The 21,257-nt window shown below is 33.3% G+C and overlaps 1 protein-coding gene across 4 annotated transcripts in view; it reads right to left on the reverse strand.

Annotated features, from left to right (window-relative positions):
* Nucleotides 1-21,257, reverse strand: part of IFT88 (intraflagellar transport 88) — a 126,458-nt gene that overhangs the window by 94,995 nt on the left and 10,206 nt on the right. For 2 of the 4 annotated variants that reach the window (XM_074216243.1, XM_074216242.1), the window contains exons 4-14: nucleotides 21,093-21,149; nucleotides 19,699-19,752; nucleotides 18,941-19,004; nucleotides 17,842-17,911; nucleotides 16,292-16,382; nucleotides 14,281-14,385; nucleotides 11,724-11,826; nucleotides 7,257-7,371; nucleotides 5,761-5,992; nucleotides 4,668-4,738; nucleotides 2,922-3,008 (exon numbers count right to left, since the gene is read on the reverse strand). In XM_074216243.1, coding sequence (XP_074072344.1) covers nucleotides 2,922-3,008; nucleotides 4,668-4,738; nucleotides 5,761-5,992; nucleotides 7,257-7,371; nucleotides 11,724-11,826; nucleotides 14,281-14,385; nucleotides 16,292-16,382; nucleotides 17,842-17,911; nucleotides 18,941-19,004; nucleotides 19,699-19,752; nucleotides 21,093-21,149 — 1,049 coding nt within the window. The remainder of the gene's footprint in view (nucleotides 1-2,921; nucleotides 3,009-4,667; nucleotides 4,739-5,760; nucleotides 5,993-7,256; nucleotides 7,372-11,723; nucleotides 11,827-14,280; nucleotides 14,386-16,291; nucleotides 16,383-17,841; nucleotides 17,912-18,940; nucleotides 19,005-19,698; nucleotides 19,753-21,092; nucleotides 21,150-21,257) is intronic. The other 2 variants (XM_074216241.1, XM_074216240.1) reach the window with 1 other exon arrangement.

Genomic DNA, 21,257 nt, shown 5'->3' on the forward strand with positions numbered 1-21,257 from the left:
AAAAAAAAAATGGAAATTGGGTTCAGGCTATTGACAGAGCTCAAAAAAGATTTTGAAATTCAAGTGAGGGAGATAGAAGAAAAATTGGGTAAAGAAATGAGAGAGATTCAGGAAAAACATGAAAATGAAATAAGCAGCTTAGTCAAGGAGATCCAAAAAATGCTGGAGAAAATAACATGTTAAAAACCAGCATAGGTCAAATGGACAAAACAGTTCAAAAAGTTACTGAGGAGAAGAATGCTTTAAAAAGTATAATTGACCAGATGGAAAAAGAGATTAAGAAAGCTCTCTGAGGAAAACAAATCCTTCAGAAGTAGAATGGAACTAAAGGAAGCTGCTGACTTTACAAGAAGTCAAGACACAATACTTCAAAACCAAAAGAATGAAAAATTAGAAGAAAATGTGAAACATCTCATTGAAAAAACAACTGATATAGAAAACAGATTCAGGAAAGATAATTTAAAAATTATTGGGATACCTGAAAGTCATGATCAGGAAAAGAGCCTTGACATCATTTTTAAAGAATTCCTATAGGAAAATTGCCCAGTTATTCTAGAAGCAGAGGGCAAAATAGAAATTGAGAGAATCCACCAATCTCCCCTAGAAAGAGATCTAAAAAAAAAAAATCCCAGGAATATTATAGCCAAGTTCCAGAACTCCCAAGTCAAAGAGAAAATATTACAAGCTGCCAGAAGGACACAATTCAATTATCATGGAGTTGTAGTCAGGATCACAAAGGACTTTAGCAACAACTATATTAAAGGCTCGTGGTGCTTGGAATATAATATTCCAGAAGGCAAAAGAACTTGGAATGCAACCGAGAATCAACTACCCAGCAAAACTGAACATCCTCTTCTGGGGAAAAAGATGGAACTTTCAATGAAGCAGGGGAATTTCAAATGTTCCTGTTAAAATGGCCAGAACTGAATAAAAATTTTGATCTTCAAATACAGGACTCAGGTGAAGCATAAAAAGTAGAGGAGAAGGGTAAAATATGAGGGACTTAATGATGATAAACTACATGTATTCTGGCATAGGAAAAAAAAATGATACTGATAATACGCATAAGAAACTTCTCATTTAATAGAGCAGGCAGAAGGAGCTTTTATAGATGAAGCACAGGAGAGAGCTGAATTTGAAGATATAATATATTGTAAAAATGGAGTCATTGGCTAAAAGGGAAATGTAATGGGAGTAAGAGAGAGGTGGAGTAAGATAATATATTTCATATAGTAAAATTTTTTTTATTATAATGAGCCATTGCAATGATATGGAAGGGGGGAAGGTGAGGGGGGATGAGGGAAGCTTTGCTCTCATTAGAGGTGGCTCAGAGAGGAAACAGCATATAAACTCTATGGGGTATAGACATCTAGAGTAAGAAGGAGAGAAGGGGGACACGTGGAAGGGGGGGGGGGATGTGAGTGATGGAGAAGAGAGTGGACTGGGGAGAGAGTGGTCGGATATAACACATTTTCTTTTTTACTTCTTGCAAGGGGCTGGGATTGGATGGCCTGTCCGGGACCACAGGGCCAGGTGGTTGCTGAGCCTTAGCGGTGGTATGTGGGCGCGGGGCCTCTTGACCCCAGGGCTGGTGATCAGTCTGCTGTGCCACTCAGCTACCCTACAGCACATTTAAGAAGAGGGACAGAATGGAATAGTGTATGGTAGTAGGGGAGTACAAATGGAGGGAGTTGCGATCAGCAATGGCAGCAGTGGAAAAATATCGAAGTAGCTTTTGTGATGGACTTATCCTAAAGAATACAATCTACCTGTGAGAGAGCTGGTGGTGTTGGAACACAGACTGAAGCACTATTATTATTACTATTATTATTATTATTATTATTATTTGGGGGGGTTGTGGGGCAAATGGGGTTGGGTGGCTTGCCCAGGGTTGCATAGCTGGATGATTGTTGGGTGTCTGGGGCCAGATTTGGGCATGGGTGCTCCTGGCTCCAGGGCCAGTGCTCCGTCTTACTGTGCCACCTAGCTGCCCCTTCTATTTTTTTAATTTTAAAAAATTTTTTCTCTTTCCTTTACTTTATTGCTCATGAGGGTCTATATTTTTTTTGGGGGGGATATTATGTTTACTCTTAAACAAGAATATTTTAGTAATGTATAAAAAAACATCATTTGTACAAAAATAAAAAATTTTTTAAAAAGCCTCCAAAAAAAAAAAAAAAGACCAAGGTATTCCATTTATAGTCATCCTGATCTATATCTTGCCACTGGACCCTGATGATTCCAGAGAAGAAAGTAAAGCTGGTGATTTTGCACAGCCCTACCTCGCTTAAATTCAATTCACTTGCATGTCATGGCATCAACTCCCTGATGATAAAATCCTCTTTGACAATGAAGGACAAACAACAATGCCTATCAATCATAGAATACCTAAGTCTCCCAAAGAGCAAGGCAGAAGAGTAAGGTGAACAGGATGCAATAGGCTACAACATATTACCAATAGTGAGTTTGTAGATATGCCAAAAAAAATTATCACAAAAAAGTCTAAAGGTGGGCAAGGCATATAACCAGAGTGAAGGAAGGACAACCTGCATGCTCTACTTGTATCTCTAGTAGAAAAACCTCAGCATGTTGAGAGGACTCCTTGATAATTATTTATAAAATAGACATGGTACAGACTAATAATAAGAAAATTATAGATAATTTGAACTACTGGTGGGAGAACTTGTACCCATTAGATTACAAGTGAATCAAAATATAAAAAGTACTAAAGTACCCAAAGTATCGTTTTAGATAGTGCATCAAATGAGATAATACATTTTATGAAGATTTAAAATATGTATGCTAAGTGCAAAACCTAGGCTCTTTTTCTTTTTCAATTAGTGAGAAAAAGAACTAGAAACCAATTCGTAACTATAAAAAGAGATTACCATATATCTAACAGGCCTGACATAATTTCTTACCAATCGTATCCTATTGCAAAAGATGATTCTATTACAGGAGCAATGAGTTTAGCTGCAGTCATTATATATTTTTCTGCCATGGCTTTCCTGAAAATAAATGAAAAATTTCCATTTTAATTAGAAAAGTAATTAAGATAGGCAAATACATTTTGTGAGGAAACTAAAATAAAGTCATATAGCAAACAATCAAAAGAAATAAGATATTTAGCACAGAGAACAGATACTTAGGAAACACATTATCAATGGCTTCAACCATCTGAAGAAATGTCATATCCAAGAGACATAAAATTGATTGTACTTGGTCTAGAAATCACCAACATCAACAACAGAAGTTATAGAGGAGCTTATTATAAAAGGAAGAATTTCCACTATTCTAACATTTGCCAGTGAAATAACTCTGGGCAAGTCATTTAATCAATGCCTCAGTTTCTTTAGCTTTAAAATGAAGATAATTATCAACTTTAAAGCACTGCTGAAAGAAAAGACTTTTTAAACCTCAGACATCTACAGAAAAATGAGGAATTACTATTAGCAACAATTTTGACAACATGATTATTAGTCAGACAATAAACATTAAGTGTCTATGGTGCTTCAGATACTCAGCTAAGCACTGGACATACAGAGAAAGACAAGCGGCAGCTCTCAAGAAACTTAATCTGATGAGAAAAATAGAACAGAATAAGTTCACCATGGGGTGGCGAGTTCTTGAACATTCAAGATGCTCAAGTAAAGACTTGGTAGGAGGAAGAAAAGGGATGAGCAACCCTAGGATGTAAAAATTACTAAAATATTTGGTTAATCTAATAATTTGAAAAAGTACCTCCTACAAGGGACCTAGGAGTGAAGGTATGAATCATCAGGTGGGACCCAGGAACCATAGTATGAATCATCAGGTGCATCTCCATTTCCTTAGCCTCATTAAATGACCTTTGGCCCCAAAGTTTCCCCTGTTCTACTCCCTGGGCTATGGAAAAAGCTTGGCAGTGGGAATGGTTTTATGGCCAAGATAAGCATAATGCTGGGTGCCAGGCCCTCCTCTGTAGGTCCATGAGGGATTATGTGTCTGTCCCCTCCCCTCCCCTGAATCTCAGGGGCTACTGCATCCCAGAGACTTATCTTTCTTTACATCTCCAGTACTTAGCCTGCCTGGCATACATTGAACACTCAATATTTGTTGACTAACAACTTTATTTGTTGTTAAATTTGTTGCTAATCACATGATTAATATATGTTTAATGTACTTCTCCAGTAATAATCTCTCCCTGGTGGGGAGAAAAACGTGAAACTCTGCATATAGCTGGAAAAATAAATTAATAAATTTTAAAAATTATTGCTAATAATAATTCCTTTTTTTCTATAAATGTCTAAGATTTTAAAAGTGTTTTTCTTACAATAATAAAGTAGATAATTCAGATTTTATTATCTTCATTTTAAAGATAAAGAATCTATACTGATTAAATGACTTGCCCAGTTACTCAACTGCTAAGTATAAGAATAGTGGAAATTCTTTCTTTTAGTAAGCAAATAGTCTCAATTGGAAATAAAACTAAATAAGAGGATGTAGCTGAACTAATGAATCAAGTAGAAAGGAAGTTAAGTGGGTCATAAACTTCCCAACATTATATAAATTCAATACTTTGATGTGCTGAATTTAAAAAACAATCATTTGTTGAACACAAAATTTTATAAAGTGAATTCTAAAAATTAGATTTTTCAGAAACTGAACTATTAAATACAGAACATTACCTTTCACGCTCCATTTGCCTTAGATGATCATTTTTTATAGCTTCAATCACTAAGTTAGTATGAGGATCATCCTAAAAAAGAAAATTGGAAAAATCTCTCATTACTATTTGGTCAAAAATGAGTTCTAACTAAGATGGCAAAATTGAGATAGAATTCAGACCTGATGTGGGAGAATAATTTCATTTTTCTAAAGTCTATTTTTCCTTCAATAAAGTTATCTATGGTAACAAAGCTACTTAAGATTTTTTTTAAATGGGCCAATATATGAAAAAAAAAATTCTAAATCACTAATTATTGGAGAAATGCAAAGTTAATTCTGAAGTACTACCTCATACCCTTCAAGACTCGCAAAGTTGACAGAAAAGAACTACATTAATACACTATTAGCAGAACCATTTTAATTGACTAGTATAGCCAGTCTGGAAAGTATTTTGGAATTAAATTCCAAAATTTACTAAACTGTACCTATCCTTTGACTTAGCATTATCACTACTAGTCTAAAGAGGTCAAAGAATGAAGGAAAGGCCCCATACAAATTTAGTTCTTTTTGTGGTGACAAACTAAGGGAATGCCCAACAGCCAGAAATGGTGAACCAATTAAGGTATATGAATATAATGTAATATTACTATGCCTTAAGAAATAATGAAAAGAAAGGTTTCAAAAAACCTGGGAAGACTTGCATAAATTGATGCATATTGAAATGAGCAGAACCAGAAGAACAATTTATATAACAATAATACTATAAAAGACAGACTGATTTTTTAAGAACTCTGATCAACACAGTGGTTCCAGAGGACCAATAATGAAACACACCATCTACCACCTGACAAGGTCAACATGGGAATTTGTTTTTCATGGCTATGTGTATTTCTTATTAGTATTTGAATTTTTCACCCTCTTTTCCAGGGAATGGGGGAAGTGAGGTCAAAAAAACAAATTTTGATTAATAGAAAAAAATTTTTAAAGGGCTAGGTAAATACAAGGTAAATATGTGTTTGAATATCACATGATTTAGGATTCATATGTTGTTTATTTACCAATAAAAGACAAAAAATTAAAAGTTGACTACAAAAATGTCCTTTTTATACTCACATTTGGTGAAATGTATTTGTCATCTTCATCAATTTCCAGTGGGACTGCAATCAATTTTTGGAAAGCTTTCTTCATTTTTTCCCGGTCTCCAACAGCAAAATAACTCAAGATCAAATTGAAGCCTGCCTTCAAATTTGGGGCCATGCTCATTATGTGTTCAAATGAATTAATAGCATCTGAGTACTGACCAGTTTTAATAAATGTAACACCAATGTTTTGCATTATTTTAATCCTGAAAAAATATATACATGATTATCTTATTAAAATCCAAATTTCCCAACATAGCATTTAGGGCTTTTCCTAATTTTGCTCCTATCTCTTTTGCTAATCTATCTCTAAAAGAATTCCTTAAACCAAGAACATGATCCAGCTAAAGTTTTTTTCTGTAAACACTGCATATTCTGTCAGCTGCGTCTTTTTTTCACATGGCTACTGCCTTCTCCTCTTCATTTGGTTTCATGTTCTAACCGTCCTTTAAGGCCCAAGCAGATCAAGTCTCACCTTCTCCATGGTCTTTTCTGAATACCTTAAGGGCTTGGTGACAAACACAGACTCAATTCCTATAACACTTATTGTCTTGATCACAATTTGATATTTAGCACATGTATTATTATGTATCTTTTTATTTAAAAGTACCAATTCTAATTAGATTATAAAGTCCTCAAGGACCAGATTACGTTATGTCTCACCATAGAACCTTTTTTGGGGGTAGGGGAAAGAAGATAAAAATACATTTTTGGTACTGTAATTTTTGAAATTTTTAAAAAACCTTTTAGGATCCAAGTACAAGAAAAATATCTCTCTCTGGTTCATCCGGATTAACTATACAATAGTGGACAAAACATGAAATGGAACCAAACTTCAAACATACAAAATATAATGTGCTGTCACATTATTTAACTCATATTTAGTACCTTTCCATACTAAAAGAAACTTAAAATGGAAGTCTAACAGAGATATTTTATAAAAACGGGAAAGTGAATGAATATGTTTTTTAACTCAATTTTAATCTAAAGGTTAAATTATAAATTGTGCTAGCAAATGACTATCAGAACATTCTATACTGGTAGAATACTGAGCCTGGATTCAGGAAGATCTGAGTTCAAGTCTGGCCTGAGAGAGTTAACTGTGTGACCCTGGGCAAGTCACTTAAGCCCTATTTACCTCAGTTCTCATCTGTAAATGGCGACACATTGGAGAAGGAAATGGCAAAACATTCCAGTGTTTGCCAAAAAATCCATGAAGAAAATCTATGGAGTCATGTAGGGCTGTACAGAAATGAACAAAAACATTTACCTCCCAAGTGTATTGAAAAGAGAGAATGAGAAATTCATAAAGCACTCCGTAAACCTTTGAAGTGCTATGAAATGCTCACTATTATCATATGCTCCAAGAAGCAGACTAAATGGTATCCATTCCTCCCAGTATGTTCACAAGCATAAAAAATTAAGTGTTATAATTGTTTTAACCTCATGAGTACATGAATACAAACTCACCTCATCTCTTTATGGACGCTTGGAATCTGATCTAGAGCCATTCGATAGAATTTGATGGCTTTGGAATAATTCCTCTGTTTCAAATAAATATTTCCCATGTTAACCTTCAGTCTCCCTAATAAAAAAATTAAATGAATGAATTACATTCTATTTTCATTTTTTCCATGATAGTTAAGGTATCATCATCAAAATATTACCTTCTCAAGTTATTCAGTGGATTTATAAAGCTAAGCATAACTTTCAAGTATAAATTCTAAATAAATTTTAAAAATTTAAATCAAATTTATATCTTTACATGTTAACATCCATAATAATAGGTGAACTCAATATAAAGAACAAGTATAAGTGTAAGATACATTTCTTTAAAAAACAAACTATGAAACAAAACATAATTTCCCTGAAGACAGACATGATAAAACTGGAGATGCAGCTTTATAAGAGAAAACATATCAGACAAAACAAATAAGAATAATGTCTCAGTGGATAAAATGTTGGACATAGCTCAGCAAGACCTGAGTTCTAGTTCAGCCTCAGATACTTATTGGCTATGTGATCCTAGGCAAGCTACTTAACCTCTGTTTACTTTAAACTAGTAGAGAAGGAAATGACTAACCACTCCAGTATCTCTGCCAAGAAATCCCACGGACAGTATGGTCCATGGGATCACAAAAAGTAAGATAAGACTAAATGGCTGAATGATATAAAATATAAAAAGATCAATAACTTAGCAAATTTTTAATATTAAAGGAATCAATTTTTTTCAATGCTTATTGATTCCGTTTTTTATATCAAATAACCTCCCCACTATTCCTTACTCAAAAAAGGTTAACAAATAAAAATAATAAAGCAAAACCAGCTGACAAAGTAAAAAACTGCCTCAGAGTATACAACATTCTTTCTGCACTATCAGTCACCTATTTTCTCTACTCATAAAAGCATAAAAATCACACATTTCTGCTAAAACATTTATTAATGCTACCCAGAATTAGCCCAAAAAATACAAATACTGCATCAGAAATCCTATTTCCTTAGGAATAAATTTACATTATAGGAGGTACAATCTGTGGTGTTGCCTTGGCTCTTCATGTTGTGCTACTAATGAATTGTTGATAGAATAGTCAAACATCTGGAAAACAGTGTGGAATTATACAAGAAAAGTTACTAAGCTTTCATTTCCTTTTACCCAGATCAATAAACCAACTTCAGGGCATTTATTCCTCAAATTTATTCATTTATTCATCAAATATTCACAGAAGTCTTTTTGTGTGTGTTAACAAAAAACTGGAAACATCAACTGAAAGAAAGCTGAACAAATTGTGGTACATGAATGTAATGGAATAATTTTATACCACAAAAAAATAACAAATGTAGAAATTCAGGGAAACATGGGAGTACTTGTATGAGCTTTTGCAGAGTAAAGAAAGTAGAGAAAAAAGAATACACATCTGCAGGGAAACAAATTAAAACCAAGCTAGAATGTGGTTGAATTTACCTTAAGTGCAATGATTAGTTATTGGTTCTAGAGGACAGATGATTAAAATAGTAGTAGAGGGGGAAGCTAGGTGATGCAGTAGATAAAGCACTGGCCCTGGAGTTCAACTACAACCTCATACACTTAATAACTGCCTAACTGTGTGACCTCGGGCAAGTCACTTTAATCCCAATATCAAAAATAAAATAAAAATAAAATACTAGAGAGCCTCTAGATACACAGTGAGCAATACACAAGAGTCAGCTAGTTTTACATACAGTTGATTCTCATCATTCACAGTAGTTATGTTCTATAAATTTTCAAATACTAAAATAGTGAAAACTGAACAATTCCTATGTAGGATTAAATCCGTCAGGTCTCTGCTCACAATATTTATTTTAGCACTTTCCAGAGCAACCTCACAAGAGACTGGCAAATTTCCTCTAGGCAAATTTCCTCTTCATCATATTAGTAGATTCATCAACATTCAATTCTCAGCCAACAGCTCTATAGCTCATGACTTAACAAAACTTATTTAATATTTAATAATTTAATAATATTCTCTATAAACTACCTTACAAGTCTCGTAGAGCTCAGGAACACTAAACAATTTTTTAGCACTCTACTTGGGGGACATTGTAAACATTGAAATCATCAACAAAAAAGTAACAAAAATGCAAAAAATAATTGGCACTGAAAGAAATAATGAAAAGGACACTTGATTACATTTGCCTTGTTCAACTTTGGTTAGGATCATACACATCAGAGGTTTCCGTGTTTTCATCATTCTATATATCTCCATGGATGACCACCCAAAGTGGTCATTGATTTGGAGGCTTAGAAATAGATTTTAGACAGTAGGCAAATACATAAAGATGGATTCTACAAATAATGAGAATCAGCTGTAGTTGTTTCTTTATTATAGGAAGAGATTTTGGGGTGATTGGAAAACACTGGAAAATAATTGTGTTTTAAGACAAGAGGCATCAATGAAACTTTAAAAAATAAAATGAAAATATGTGTTTATTTTATCTCAGATTAAAATAGATGAAAAAGTTAGGAATCAGGAGATCTGGGTTAAGAGTTATAACCTACAAACTATATAAAAATCATTTAACATCTAAAATGGGAAGAATTGTACTACCCACTGCACAAGGCTACTTCATGAAAAGTATTTTGTAAGTCACAAAGCATTATAATATGAATGAAAACTTTTATTGATATTACCAACTAAGTGTTCCTTTCAGTGATGTCCTATGCTTTACGCTATCAGCAGCATTATAATGAACATTTCCATAATATATTTCTATAAATGCAGATTCTTACATAAAGGGTTTCCTTTATAGGTGTGTTGGAGTCAATTTGAATTAACTGTCAAGAACTGATAGTTAAATTTTTCAGTGTGAGCATTTTATACCCAGGAAACTGGCAAATACTACAAATGAGGGCTTATTTTGTTGATTGTCTAGACACATATGATGGGAAAAAAGTTAATATAGCAAATTATAATTTAACATGTAATGTACATATATTTTCCTGCCAGAGAACTGGTTATTAGATATTTACCAGCAAGCACACTCATGACTATTTTTACACTAGGAGTATCTTAATAATAATAATAATAATAACAACAACAACAACAACAATAATCTACTGCAACTATAAATTTGTGGCTCTTACAAATGAATTTCATCAGAAACCAACTAATGCTCTTGTTCCTCTCTGCCCTCTAATAACTCCCACATTACTCTACCCTGGTCAGACAATTTCTGGAGTGTGTGTGTGTGTGTGTGTGTGTGTGTGTGTGTGTGTGTGTGTATATACACATATATTTCAGGACTGATTTGAAATGATAGTGACAAGTCAAACTAAGTGCAGAGAATGGTCACTAGAAGGCAGGGGGAATTAAAAGCCATAAAAAGATCATATTTTTAACCTAGAAATGAGAATCCAGGGGGAGAGAGGTTAGAGAAAGAGGGGAGCAGCAGGGTAGAGGCCAGAGTTACAGTCTATAAATATTTGAAGGTTTGTTGTATAGACAAGAGATTAGATTTCTTCTACTCAGCCTCTGAGAACAGAACTGAGGGGGACACTGGAAGGGAGAAGTGAATTCTAAAGATCAGTGTGGTCTGGCCTGATAGGTGATAAGTTTGAGGTGGCTAGGTGGTGCAGTGGATAGAGCACCAGGCCTGGAGTCAGGAGTACCTGAGTTCAAATCTGACCTCAGACACTTATAATTACCTAGCTGTGTGGCCTTGGGCAAGTCACTAAACCCCATTGCCTTGCAAAAAAAAAAAAAGGTGATGAGTTCCCTGGACTTGTGGCCTACAAAAAAAAGTCAACTGAAAATTTCTTGGGAATTTTTTAGAGGTAGTTCAAATTTCAATTTAGGGATTGAATAAAGCAGAAGAATCAAATACTGCCAAGTGGAGCCAAATCAGATTAAAATGTAAGTGGAAAAATTTAACAAAATAAACATATAATAAACCACAGAAAACATATTTTAAAGCTAAAGCAATATGTGAAATATGTACAAGAGATTCTTATGCACAAGATTAGTGGTCTTTGTTTCTATCTGAATTTGACACCACTGGATTAAAAGGCCTTTGAAGTCTCTTTAAATGCTATAAAATGAGATAAAACTAATAATAAACTGTCAACATATATTCATAATTATAAATCATGGACATAAATTTTGCTATCTCTTGTATTTTATTTCTCTTCCTTAAGGATATGATTTCTCTCATCACATTCAACTGAAATCAATGTATACCATGGAAACAATGTAAAGACTAACAGAATGCCTTCTGTGGGGGTGGGGGGAGGGAAGCAAGAATAGGGGAAAAATTGTAAAACTCAAACTAAATAAAATATTTCTGAAAAAAAAATCATGAACATAAGTGGGATTATTTAATATATTATATGTAAATGACTTTGAAATAATTTGATCACGATATAAAAATGAAACTGCCAACATTTTAGAGAGATATACCTACCTGCATTACTAAACATTTTATTCTTCACTATAACTTGATATGTGTTTAGTGCTTCAGCATACATTTCATTAGCTGAATACTGACTGGCCAAATTGAAAAGAACCTAAAGAAATTTTCAAAAAGAATAAATATGATAACCATTATTATCTTATAACAAGGCTAGCTATGAACACTAAAGCACATTTTAAAAATAACCTAAAATAGGAAACTACCAAAATAAAGAGAAAAAAAATTTTGCCTTAAAATGAAAGCAATTTTTAAAATTCCTTGTTATGTGGAATGGTTCTTTGAGAGGAAGGAAGGGGAAAGGATAAAACAGGAAATTTAAGTGACATAAAAACAAAAGATACCAATAAAAATTCATTTTTAGAAAAGAACTAGAAAGTTAATTTACATGAGTACCCTTAAAAAGTCATTAATTTTCAGTTTTTTGGCTCTAAATAAATTAACCCTGACACAGGGCTTTTGTTTCCAGAGACTAAAAGACTGAAATCTTAAGTATATGGTATCTTCTAAGTATGTTTTCATCTCTGACCATATGAGTAGCCTCCGGAGCTGGCATCAAGTATTCAGGCCAGACCCCTGAATCATCACAGTTCTCATAAGCCATTGCAGAGATCTCAGAACCCAAAGTCAATCCTGAGTCTCATGGACCCAGAGGTGGTATAAGTCCTGCCTTAAAGAAACGCATAGCCATTAAAGCTCTCCAGCCTTGGACAGCCAGAGGCACATGAGGGCTGCACTGAGACGGAGGTGCATTCATTAGATCCTGAGCAGAGACATTAAAGATTTCAGGCCTTGAGAAACTAACAGTGCTTCAGAAGGCTTGAAACAGGAGCTAAATGCTTTCTTGACATATAGGGTATTTTCGTCATATCTACTGTCTTCCACTATCTTGAAATGAGGTTACAGGACTGGTGAGGAGCATGTGTTTAATCTAGTTGGGGAACTATCTTCTAGTTATTTCTCTTTCTCCCAACTCCCATTCCTGCCCTCCTAACAGTTTCAATTTCAGTAAAGCTGTTGATCCCCCACAAATATAATAATTTCTAATTTCATCAAGTTCCAACCCCATGGAACTCTAACTCCAGTTTTTATCTTCAAGTCCACCTCAACCACACATAAGGATCCTCACATCTTAGTTTCCACCACAAACACCTTCTGTGCATCTCTACTACTATATTTCAGAGGAATGTCCAAGATAGAACTCATCTTTTTCCCCAAGAACATCTCTCCTCCAAACTTTATCATTTCTTTTGACAGTACTATCATTCTCTCAATCACCCCAACTGTTAGCCTTGATCTCATTCCTAACCTTTCTATCTTTCTGATCCCTCAACCAGATGTCAAGTTTCATAAACTCTGCCCTGATAACATTCCCACACCTGTTCATGCTGCACTCAGTCTCCATCTTAGGTCAGATCTTCATTACTTTTCATATAGTCTCCTAACTGGACATTTTACTTCCAAACTTTTCTCCAGTAGAGTATTTTCGCCATATAGATGTCAAATTAATATTCTAAAACACAGATCTGATTACTTAAAAAAAACACAGTCATTCCTATTCCCTACTCACTCTAAAATATAAACCTCTATATTCTGGTTCTCATTTACCTTTCCAGACTTATTCCATACTATTCCTCTTCATCAATTCTACATTCCAGCCAAACTGATCCACCACCCATTCCCTAAACTTAGAATCCTATTTCATTTCTTTTTTGCATAGGATGTTCCCCATACTTGGAATGTACTGTCTAGAATGAATTTTCTGTAACTTCTACCACTTAGGATCTCTAACTTCTTTAAAGGTTCAATCCAGATTCACCTCTTCTATGAAGCTCAATTCCTCCCAATTTACAATGGCTTTCCTTTAATTATTTTGTCTTTATCTGTGTATATGGTACAATCTCCACTACCATCTCTTAACCCATAGTAAAATGTAAGTTCCTTGAAGGCAAAGGTTTGTGTTTTTGTCTTTGTAGTCTCAATGGTTAGCCCAGTGCTTTGTATTTAAGCACTTATGTGTTTGTTAAATTGGACAGGACACAATAAAATAATAGACATAAGTGTAAGGCAGATACTGTAGGTACCTCTTCAAAATGAAACCTTCACTTTATCAAATTTCTTATAAGAGATTTATGTTTAGCAATAGAAAGTAATTTCTTTCAATGGTGTACACATCTTTAGAAAGACCTACTTAGAATAAGAAACTAGTTGTGCAGGCAATCTGGTAGTTCCATCTATTTTCCACCCTCTACATAGCCTGTTACTGGTCTAGTCTGATGTGCTTGCCAGACACAGTCTTCATTGTTCTTTTGCAACAATGTTGTTAATACATTCAACCACTCTTGTAGTAACATTGCAAAACTTCACTGGTTGAGATTTAGACTTGAATTAGACACATTGGATAGGAGTTATCTTTCCTAAATAACACTGTTTCATTTACTATTATCTTTTCCATAGGACTGAAAAGCAAAATCCCAGTGGATTATGTCTGCACTATAATCCATAATCAACACAGATAATAATTTGATTTCACAGATATTTCAGCACTTACGGAGTAAGTCAAGTCCAAATTGATGTTTTCAGGAGTTGTTACTTGTTCACGTTGTCTCACCAGTACTCTCTCCTTTCTTCCTGCATCTTTGGCTTTTTCCAGAGCCTTAATGATTTTGAAAAACTGTTTTTGAACTTTTGGCAACATATATAATACCACATAGTTTTACATAGTAGCTTATAAAATGTCAAGATTTTGCCTAAAAAAACAAAAACTCCCACAGCTTTTAGTTTGTTACCAATTTTTAAGAGAAATGAATGTACAGCATATTTTCTTAATAACATGAATTAAATTTGGAAATATTTTTAAAGCAAAAAAAAATTGATAGTGAATTAGTAGATGACTAGGACCAACATATGAGAGCTCTGTTGTTCTAAAATATTTTTATTGACAAGATGAAGATACTGACAGCAATTCCTATCAAATTTCAAGATGACATGAAGCTATAAAAGGATAGTTTATGTTGAATTAATGAATCAGCATCCAAAAAGATTGAAACAAGCTAGAATTATGGACTTAACTGAACAAAATGAAGTTTACTGTGGATAAATGTCATCTCCTACACTTGGTTCAATTACATAAACACAGGATGAGGGGAAGAAGACAATCCTAAATTCAAGTGAAAAAGATTTGGGGTTTCTAGTTGACTAAAGGTTTGAAATGAGTACTAGCATTCAGAACAAGGGAAGTGATAGTCTAATTGTATTTCATGCTAGTCAGAACAAACAGAAAACTTTAATTTGAGTCTTAAACTCAAGGGTAACAAATTGAAGCACATCTGAAGAACTGTTTCTAGAATCATTAGGAGAGTAAAACCATCATATTAAAGGAAAAGCTATAAAAAGAATTAGGGATGACAGAGAAAACTGAAGAGAATGTGTGGTAGAGGAAGGACACAATAAATCGTGCTTAAATTTGAAAGACTGCCAAATGAAAAAAAAGAGTTACATTGTCTGATTCCAGAAAAAACATCAATGAGCAGAAGCTACAAGGAATTAGATTTCTGAGAATCTAGAATTCTACAGGTAAGGGAGAGCTTTGATATCAAACACAGTCCCCCATTTTACAACTGAGGAAACAATCTGAGAGAATTTAACCTAGGTATACTGATTCCTAATCCAGTGTTTTTTTCTATCATCCAAGGAATGCTTCTAATTTTAATAGTAAACAAATAATTGAATTTGTTATCATAGTAACAATTGTTTTCTATAGGAAAATGCTTCTGTAAGAAAGTGATTAAACTATTTAAATCATTTAAATGTTTCTTAAAATGAAAACAAAGGTCCACAGGCTTTGCAAACTTTATTAGCTACTCCTCTATCTCATAAAATGATAGCCATTATAAAAGTCAAAAATGGTGGAAATAAAAGTAAACAATCCATGAAGACTACTCATAGTTTGATAGAATCAACAATTTCATTTACTTTAAAAATATGTTTTAAAGAAGCCCTGAGATATCACCAGAAATGACACAGTAGAGTTTTGGCTGACAAGGCATCAAAACATACAGACAGACAGACAGACCAACCAAGAAAAAGGAAACAGTTCCTTGTAAACTTTAGAAAGCAAGTATCTAAGGTTCAATCTTCACTACAGTATTAAATCCGGTCAGAAAATGAAGTAAGTTTTTTTTAAACACTGTGACAAATTGAGGGCAGCTAGATGACACAGTGGATGGAGAACCAGCCCTGAAGTCAGGAGGACCTGAGTTCAAATCCGACCTCAGACATTTAATAATTGCCCAGCTGTGTGACCTTGGGCAAGCCACTTAACCCCATTGACTTGCAAAAACTAAAAAAACAAAAACAAAAACATATATATACATATATATATGTGTATATATATATATATATATATATATATACATATTAAATACAAATTGGTCAAATTAGAGAAAGATTTACAATCCAGTATGAAAAGTCAAAAGTTTCATTTTAAAGAAAAAGAACAGTATTCTGGCTATGTTCTCACAAATTACATAATCTTAATTTTAATGAGTCAATGAACTTACCAACTTTAGGTCTCCACAACTGTTGGCAATACAGCTTTCTTCTACCAACTCATTTACTTTTTTTTCTAATTGTCTAATCTTTTCTTCTGGACTGAAATTAAATTTTAAAAGCTATTATTTAAAGTATTAAATTACCTAAAATATTAATATTTGAGAGTTTAACATTATCCTTGTGAAAATTTAAGAAAATATCATTATCATTACACAATTTTGCACAATTTATTCTCATTTCAGTTCCTGTGACAAATGAAAAAATGACTATTACAGAAAAGGTTATATCCTTTTGATAAGCACAATTGAAGTACATGTCATTTGTTAGAAAAAATTCAAAACACTGATTACCAGAGAGAAGCTGAATGTGAAATTAAATTTCTAACTGAATAAAGGAATTTAAAGAAACAGTTTCAGGAATGCAAAATCATATTCTGAAAAGGCCAGAATCAATAAGATAACTATAATACCTGTGTCATTTCAAAGTCATTCCCTCAAAATAACAAAACCAACACTTTCCAATATAGTTTTCTTTAATCAAGGTGGACAACTATTATGCTATCATAGTCTAGGTATAATAATTCCTAAATGAAGTATTCCCAAATGAATGGACCATTGGCTCCCTCACTTTGTCATTGCCAAAAAAGGCTTCTTTTTTTAAAGAGGGTTGCTAAAAGTGTAGTTTAATCAATAAAATCATATTCTCTGAAATGAAACTTACAATTAGTTTGATCAATGTAATTCATGTTCAAGGAGCTGAGGACTGACTATATCATGATGATTAGTAGTTAAAATTTTAATAAATTCATTATTATATGCTACTTGTAGGAAAATTGAAGTTTAAAAAATGTACAAAGATGTGTTGAAGCCCATGCAAACAACTAATCAATTCAACAAATAGCCAGAAAAAATATAATATTTAAATGAAGATTTAAAAACCGGAATTGTTCTTATACTCAAAAGAAGCAAAATATCACTATATGGAAAACCCAATTCCCATTCTACTGAAGCATCTTAAGTTATTTATCAAAAAAGGAAAAGATAAATTCTATTTAGAATACAATACAAATCTTTCAGGTTTTTAAGTATGACAATTTTTTAAAAAACTAATCTACTGGATAACCAAACCTTGAATCCATATCAACTTAAAAAAAATTTTTTTTAGCTTTTTGTCTCCTTTGTAGATTAGCATAAAAGTTAATTAATGTTATCAGAAAACTGTCATTTCAATGTTAGGACAACCTGAAATGTATAGGTTATATTTTTATCATAGTTTTTGAGAAGCATTTTTAAAAACCAACATTTCTCATTATATTTATAATATCACTTTAATTATATGAACTTCAAAGGAATTCATAAAAATTACAATGTTTTCAAAAATTAAAAAACTACCACCTAGCACACACATGAATATTATTCATAGGTAGGTTTACCATAATAAGTTCCAATAAACAAAGATTGTTATGAATGTTATACTGAGTTTAATTTAAAATATACTAATGCAGTATGTATTTTAAAAGGTATGCCAACTAAAACCAATAACAAAACAAACTACAAACCTGTCTTCATTTTTGGCTTCTAATGGAGGAGCAGGGCCTCTGGACTGACCAAGAGGGTCGAAAGCAGAACCTGGGGTGAAATTGAAAAATCTGTACTAAATGGACTATTCATCAGAGTGAACCCAACAATATATGAGGGCTTAGGTTTCCAGAATAATGTCATTGGATATGCCAACAAATTTGAAATCCTGGGGTGGCTAGGTGGCACAGTGGATAAAGCACTGGCCCTGAAGTCAGGAGGACCTGAGTTTAAATTCAGCCTCAGACAATTAATAATTACCTAGTTGTGTGACCTTGGGCAAGTCACTTAACCCTATTGTCTCACAAAAACCAATGAATGAATGAATGAATGAATGAATTTGATATCCTAAAAGAACTGGGTATCTATCTTCAAAGGAGTAAATAACAAAATGAACAATCTAAATAGACTGAACCAAGAACAAATCAAACAGACCCTTAAACAATTTTTCTGTAACTAAGACATAGAGCAAAGATAAATTTAGAAGCAAATTCTACTCAATTTTGAAAAATAAGTTATTATATGACTATAAGTAATATAATCCTATAATCTCCAAGAAATAGAACTTGAGCATTGGAGAAGAATACAGTGGGCAGGAGCAAGCCATAACAAATACAAAAAATAGAATTACAAAGGGAAATTACAGGATGTCTTCCAGAAAATGCATGGCAAAAAAAGATGGGCTAGTCACCAAGGAGTGCAAATGACAATCTACATTCTCCATTGGTAACTTTGCAATGTCACAAGAAAGCAAGGAAAGACTTCTACATATTAGGTAGGCATCCAAGGTCAGCTTATTAGAGGACATGAACTAGAGCAACACAGGATGAGCAGGCTTGGGGGGTTACAATCTGTTATCACTGAAGGGAATACTTACAACAAAAGAGATGACAGATTCATTTCAGTATTTGGATCATGTATTTACATGTTTGTAGGTATGTGTGTATAAATATATATATATGTATATATATATATGTACACACACACATATATGAATATTTATGTTTATGTATATACACAACACACCTAGACATTCACAATACAGAAGGAATAATATATACAAACAATATAAAAACAAACCTCTTAAAGCTGCTTTTGTGAAACCAGCTGCCCTCACAGCTGTCATAGGGCGAGCAACTCCATCCTTAAATGAATAAAAACAAAAATTATTTTATAAACAAAAGATTGAATTTATGTTAAACTATTTTAAAGCTTTGTATACAGGATGCATTTTTTTAAAGAGGGATCAAATATTGATTATTTGAATTTTATTAACTCTCAGCCTGATTCCACTTCTTGTGCTTCACTAACCACCTGTGCAGTCATAAAATTGACATAATGCTTCTCTACCTTTCATCAAGTTCTGACTGTGACAGATGAATTTAACTAGAAAAGTCACTCTACTATTACTTGGTAGCTAAGTATTTATTATGGCTTTCTACAAGGCTCTGAAATTTACCAGAAAACTTGAAAGAGGCAGCAAAGGAACTGTGTGTCCTGGAGATTACTATGCAGCATAGTAATCTGGGTATTGGTAATCTGATCGACTGGTCCTGTGCCAACCCTCAAACAGGGTTTTACTATTAAATTTCAAGTCTAGCAACTTTGAAGAAAATATCAAGGAAAGTATCCTCCTCATATAAATCTAATGAAGCCCTTCCTTCTCTCACAAATTTATACCAATCAAATCTCTAACTCACAAATTAGAGAATTAAGTTCACTAAAGAAGTTACATTTTGTTCAAAAACTAATCATTTAAAATTATTATGAAAAAAAAACTTTACTGGCATTATTCTAGGTACTTTAAAAAATCACAGAATAATCAAGTCCCAAATTACCTGAATGGCCCCTGTCATTGGCCTCCCCAACGATGATGTCAATGATGTTTTAGACTAGCAAATACAAAAATTCAGTTAGTTCAAATGATTCTGAAAACATTTACCTTTAACCTTGTTTACTCACAGTAGTGAAGGGTTTAATAATAATAATTATAAAAAGCCAAATTCTACTTTCTTCATCAATCTGGCCCAGAATAATTTCAAATCACTGCTAACCATGACAAACAACAAGGTACAGTAGAAACCATGAAGAGTCTGCAGTCAGAAAAATGTAGGTTCAAGCCATAATTCTGACACTTGCTAAGTATATCCTAACATAATTCACTTCACTTTTTTAAGTTTCCTCTTCTGTAAAATGGGAACAATAACATTTGTACTACCCAATGATGAGATTCTCATAAGAAAACTTTAGATAGTATGATATCAATGTGAGTTATTATTCCATTTGTCCATCAAAAACCCCCACCAAAACCAGTTCTAAGAGCCTGTGTATGATGCCTACTCAATTTGACTTATTAATAAAATAATATTGAAAGATACATGGTTGCATATCATGGTCACTCATTTACTAAAGGAGAAGGTTAATGAAGGCAAATGAATTCTCTGAACCTTTGTTTCCTCACCCATAAAACAGATAATAATGTCACAACAGTGTTTCATGAGGATGAAATAAGATTAAAATATGCAAGAAGCTTTGCAAACTTTAAAATACTATACAAATATCAACTATTCTCATTGTTCTATACTGTGCCTACAGATCTCTTTAAGCCCTCTTTATTTTTAAGACCAAGAAAGGGACTGAGAGGGGTCTAAAGTGCTACCAGAACAATCCATCATTTTTCTCAAATCTTGGACCATTTTACCTATTCCACACATTACTTGTAGGATAGGAACAAACAAACAAGTAATAATTTGGACCATGTTGCAAAGATGTTAACAGCGTATAGTGTATATCTGTTTTCTGAGCTCATAATGCACATAACAAGACCCAAATATGTGATTCTGAGACTTTCTCTGTACTTTGCTTTCACATTTAGTACTTAAGTGCTTTATATTTAAAATGTACTAACATTCTTAAGGTAAAAATCCATATAAAAGAATGGAAGCTACACTGGGTTTTGGCATACTACTGAAAAATCAAGAGGTAAACTTTGCAATTACAGGAAGTGAAATAAAACTAATAATAAACGTAGTATAACAAAATAGGACTTGACCATGAGCACATGATACAGAAAACTGGTGAAGGGAGTGCAACAGTCTTTCCTTTGGAAAATGTATTTGAATGCTTGTGATGCATTTAAGGACAGAAAAGAAACCCCCACTGGTAAGATCTATGCTTTCAGGGTTTAAAGAGGAAAAAGTCCACTTAATAGCTTCATTGAAATAAAACTGACCCCATATCCAGTGGCTATCGGTCGAGTTGCTGCTGTGTTGGGTATTTTGGCAGTTATCTTGAGGAAAAAAGAAAAAATAAAGTAATTTATAAAATTAATGTGTTTTTATAAGTTAGGAAAACAGAACCGTCAAGGAAATGAAAAAGAGAGGGTCATGAATAAGGA

This window comes from Macrotis lagotis, chromosome 1, assembly GCF_037893015.1.
Source record: "Macrotis lagotis isolate mMagLag1 chromosome 1, bilby.v1.9.chrom.fasta, whole genome shotgun sequence".
Taxonomy (NCBI): domain Eukaryota; kingdom Metazoa; phylum Chordata; class Mammalia; order Peramelemorphia; family Peramelidae; genus Macrotis; species Macrotis lagotis.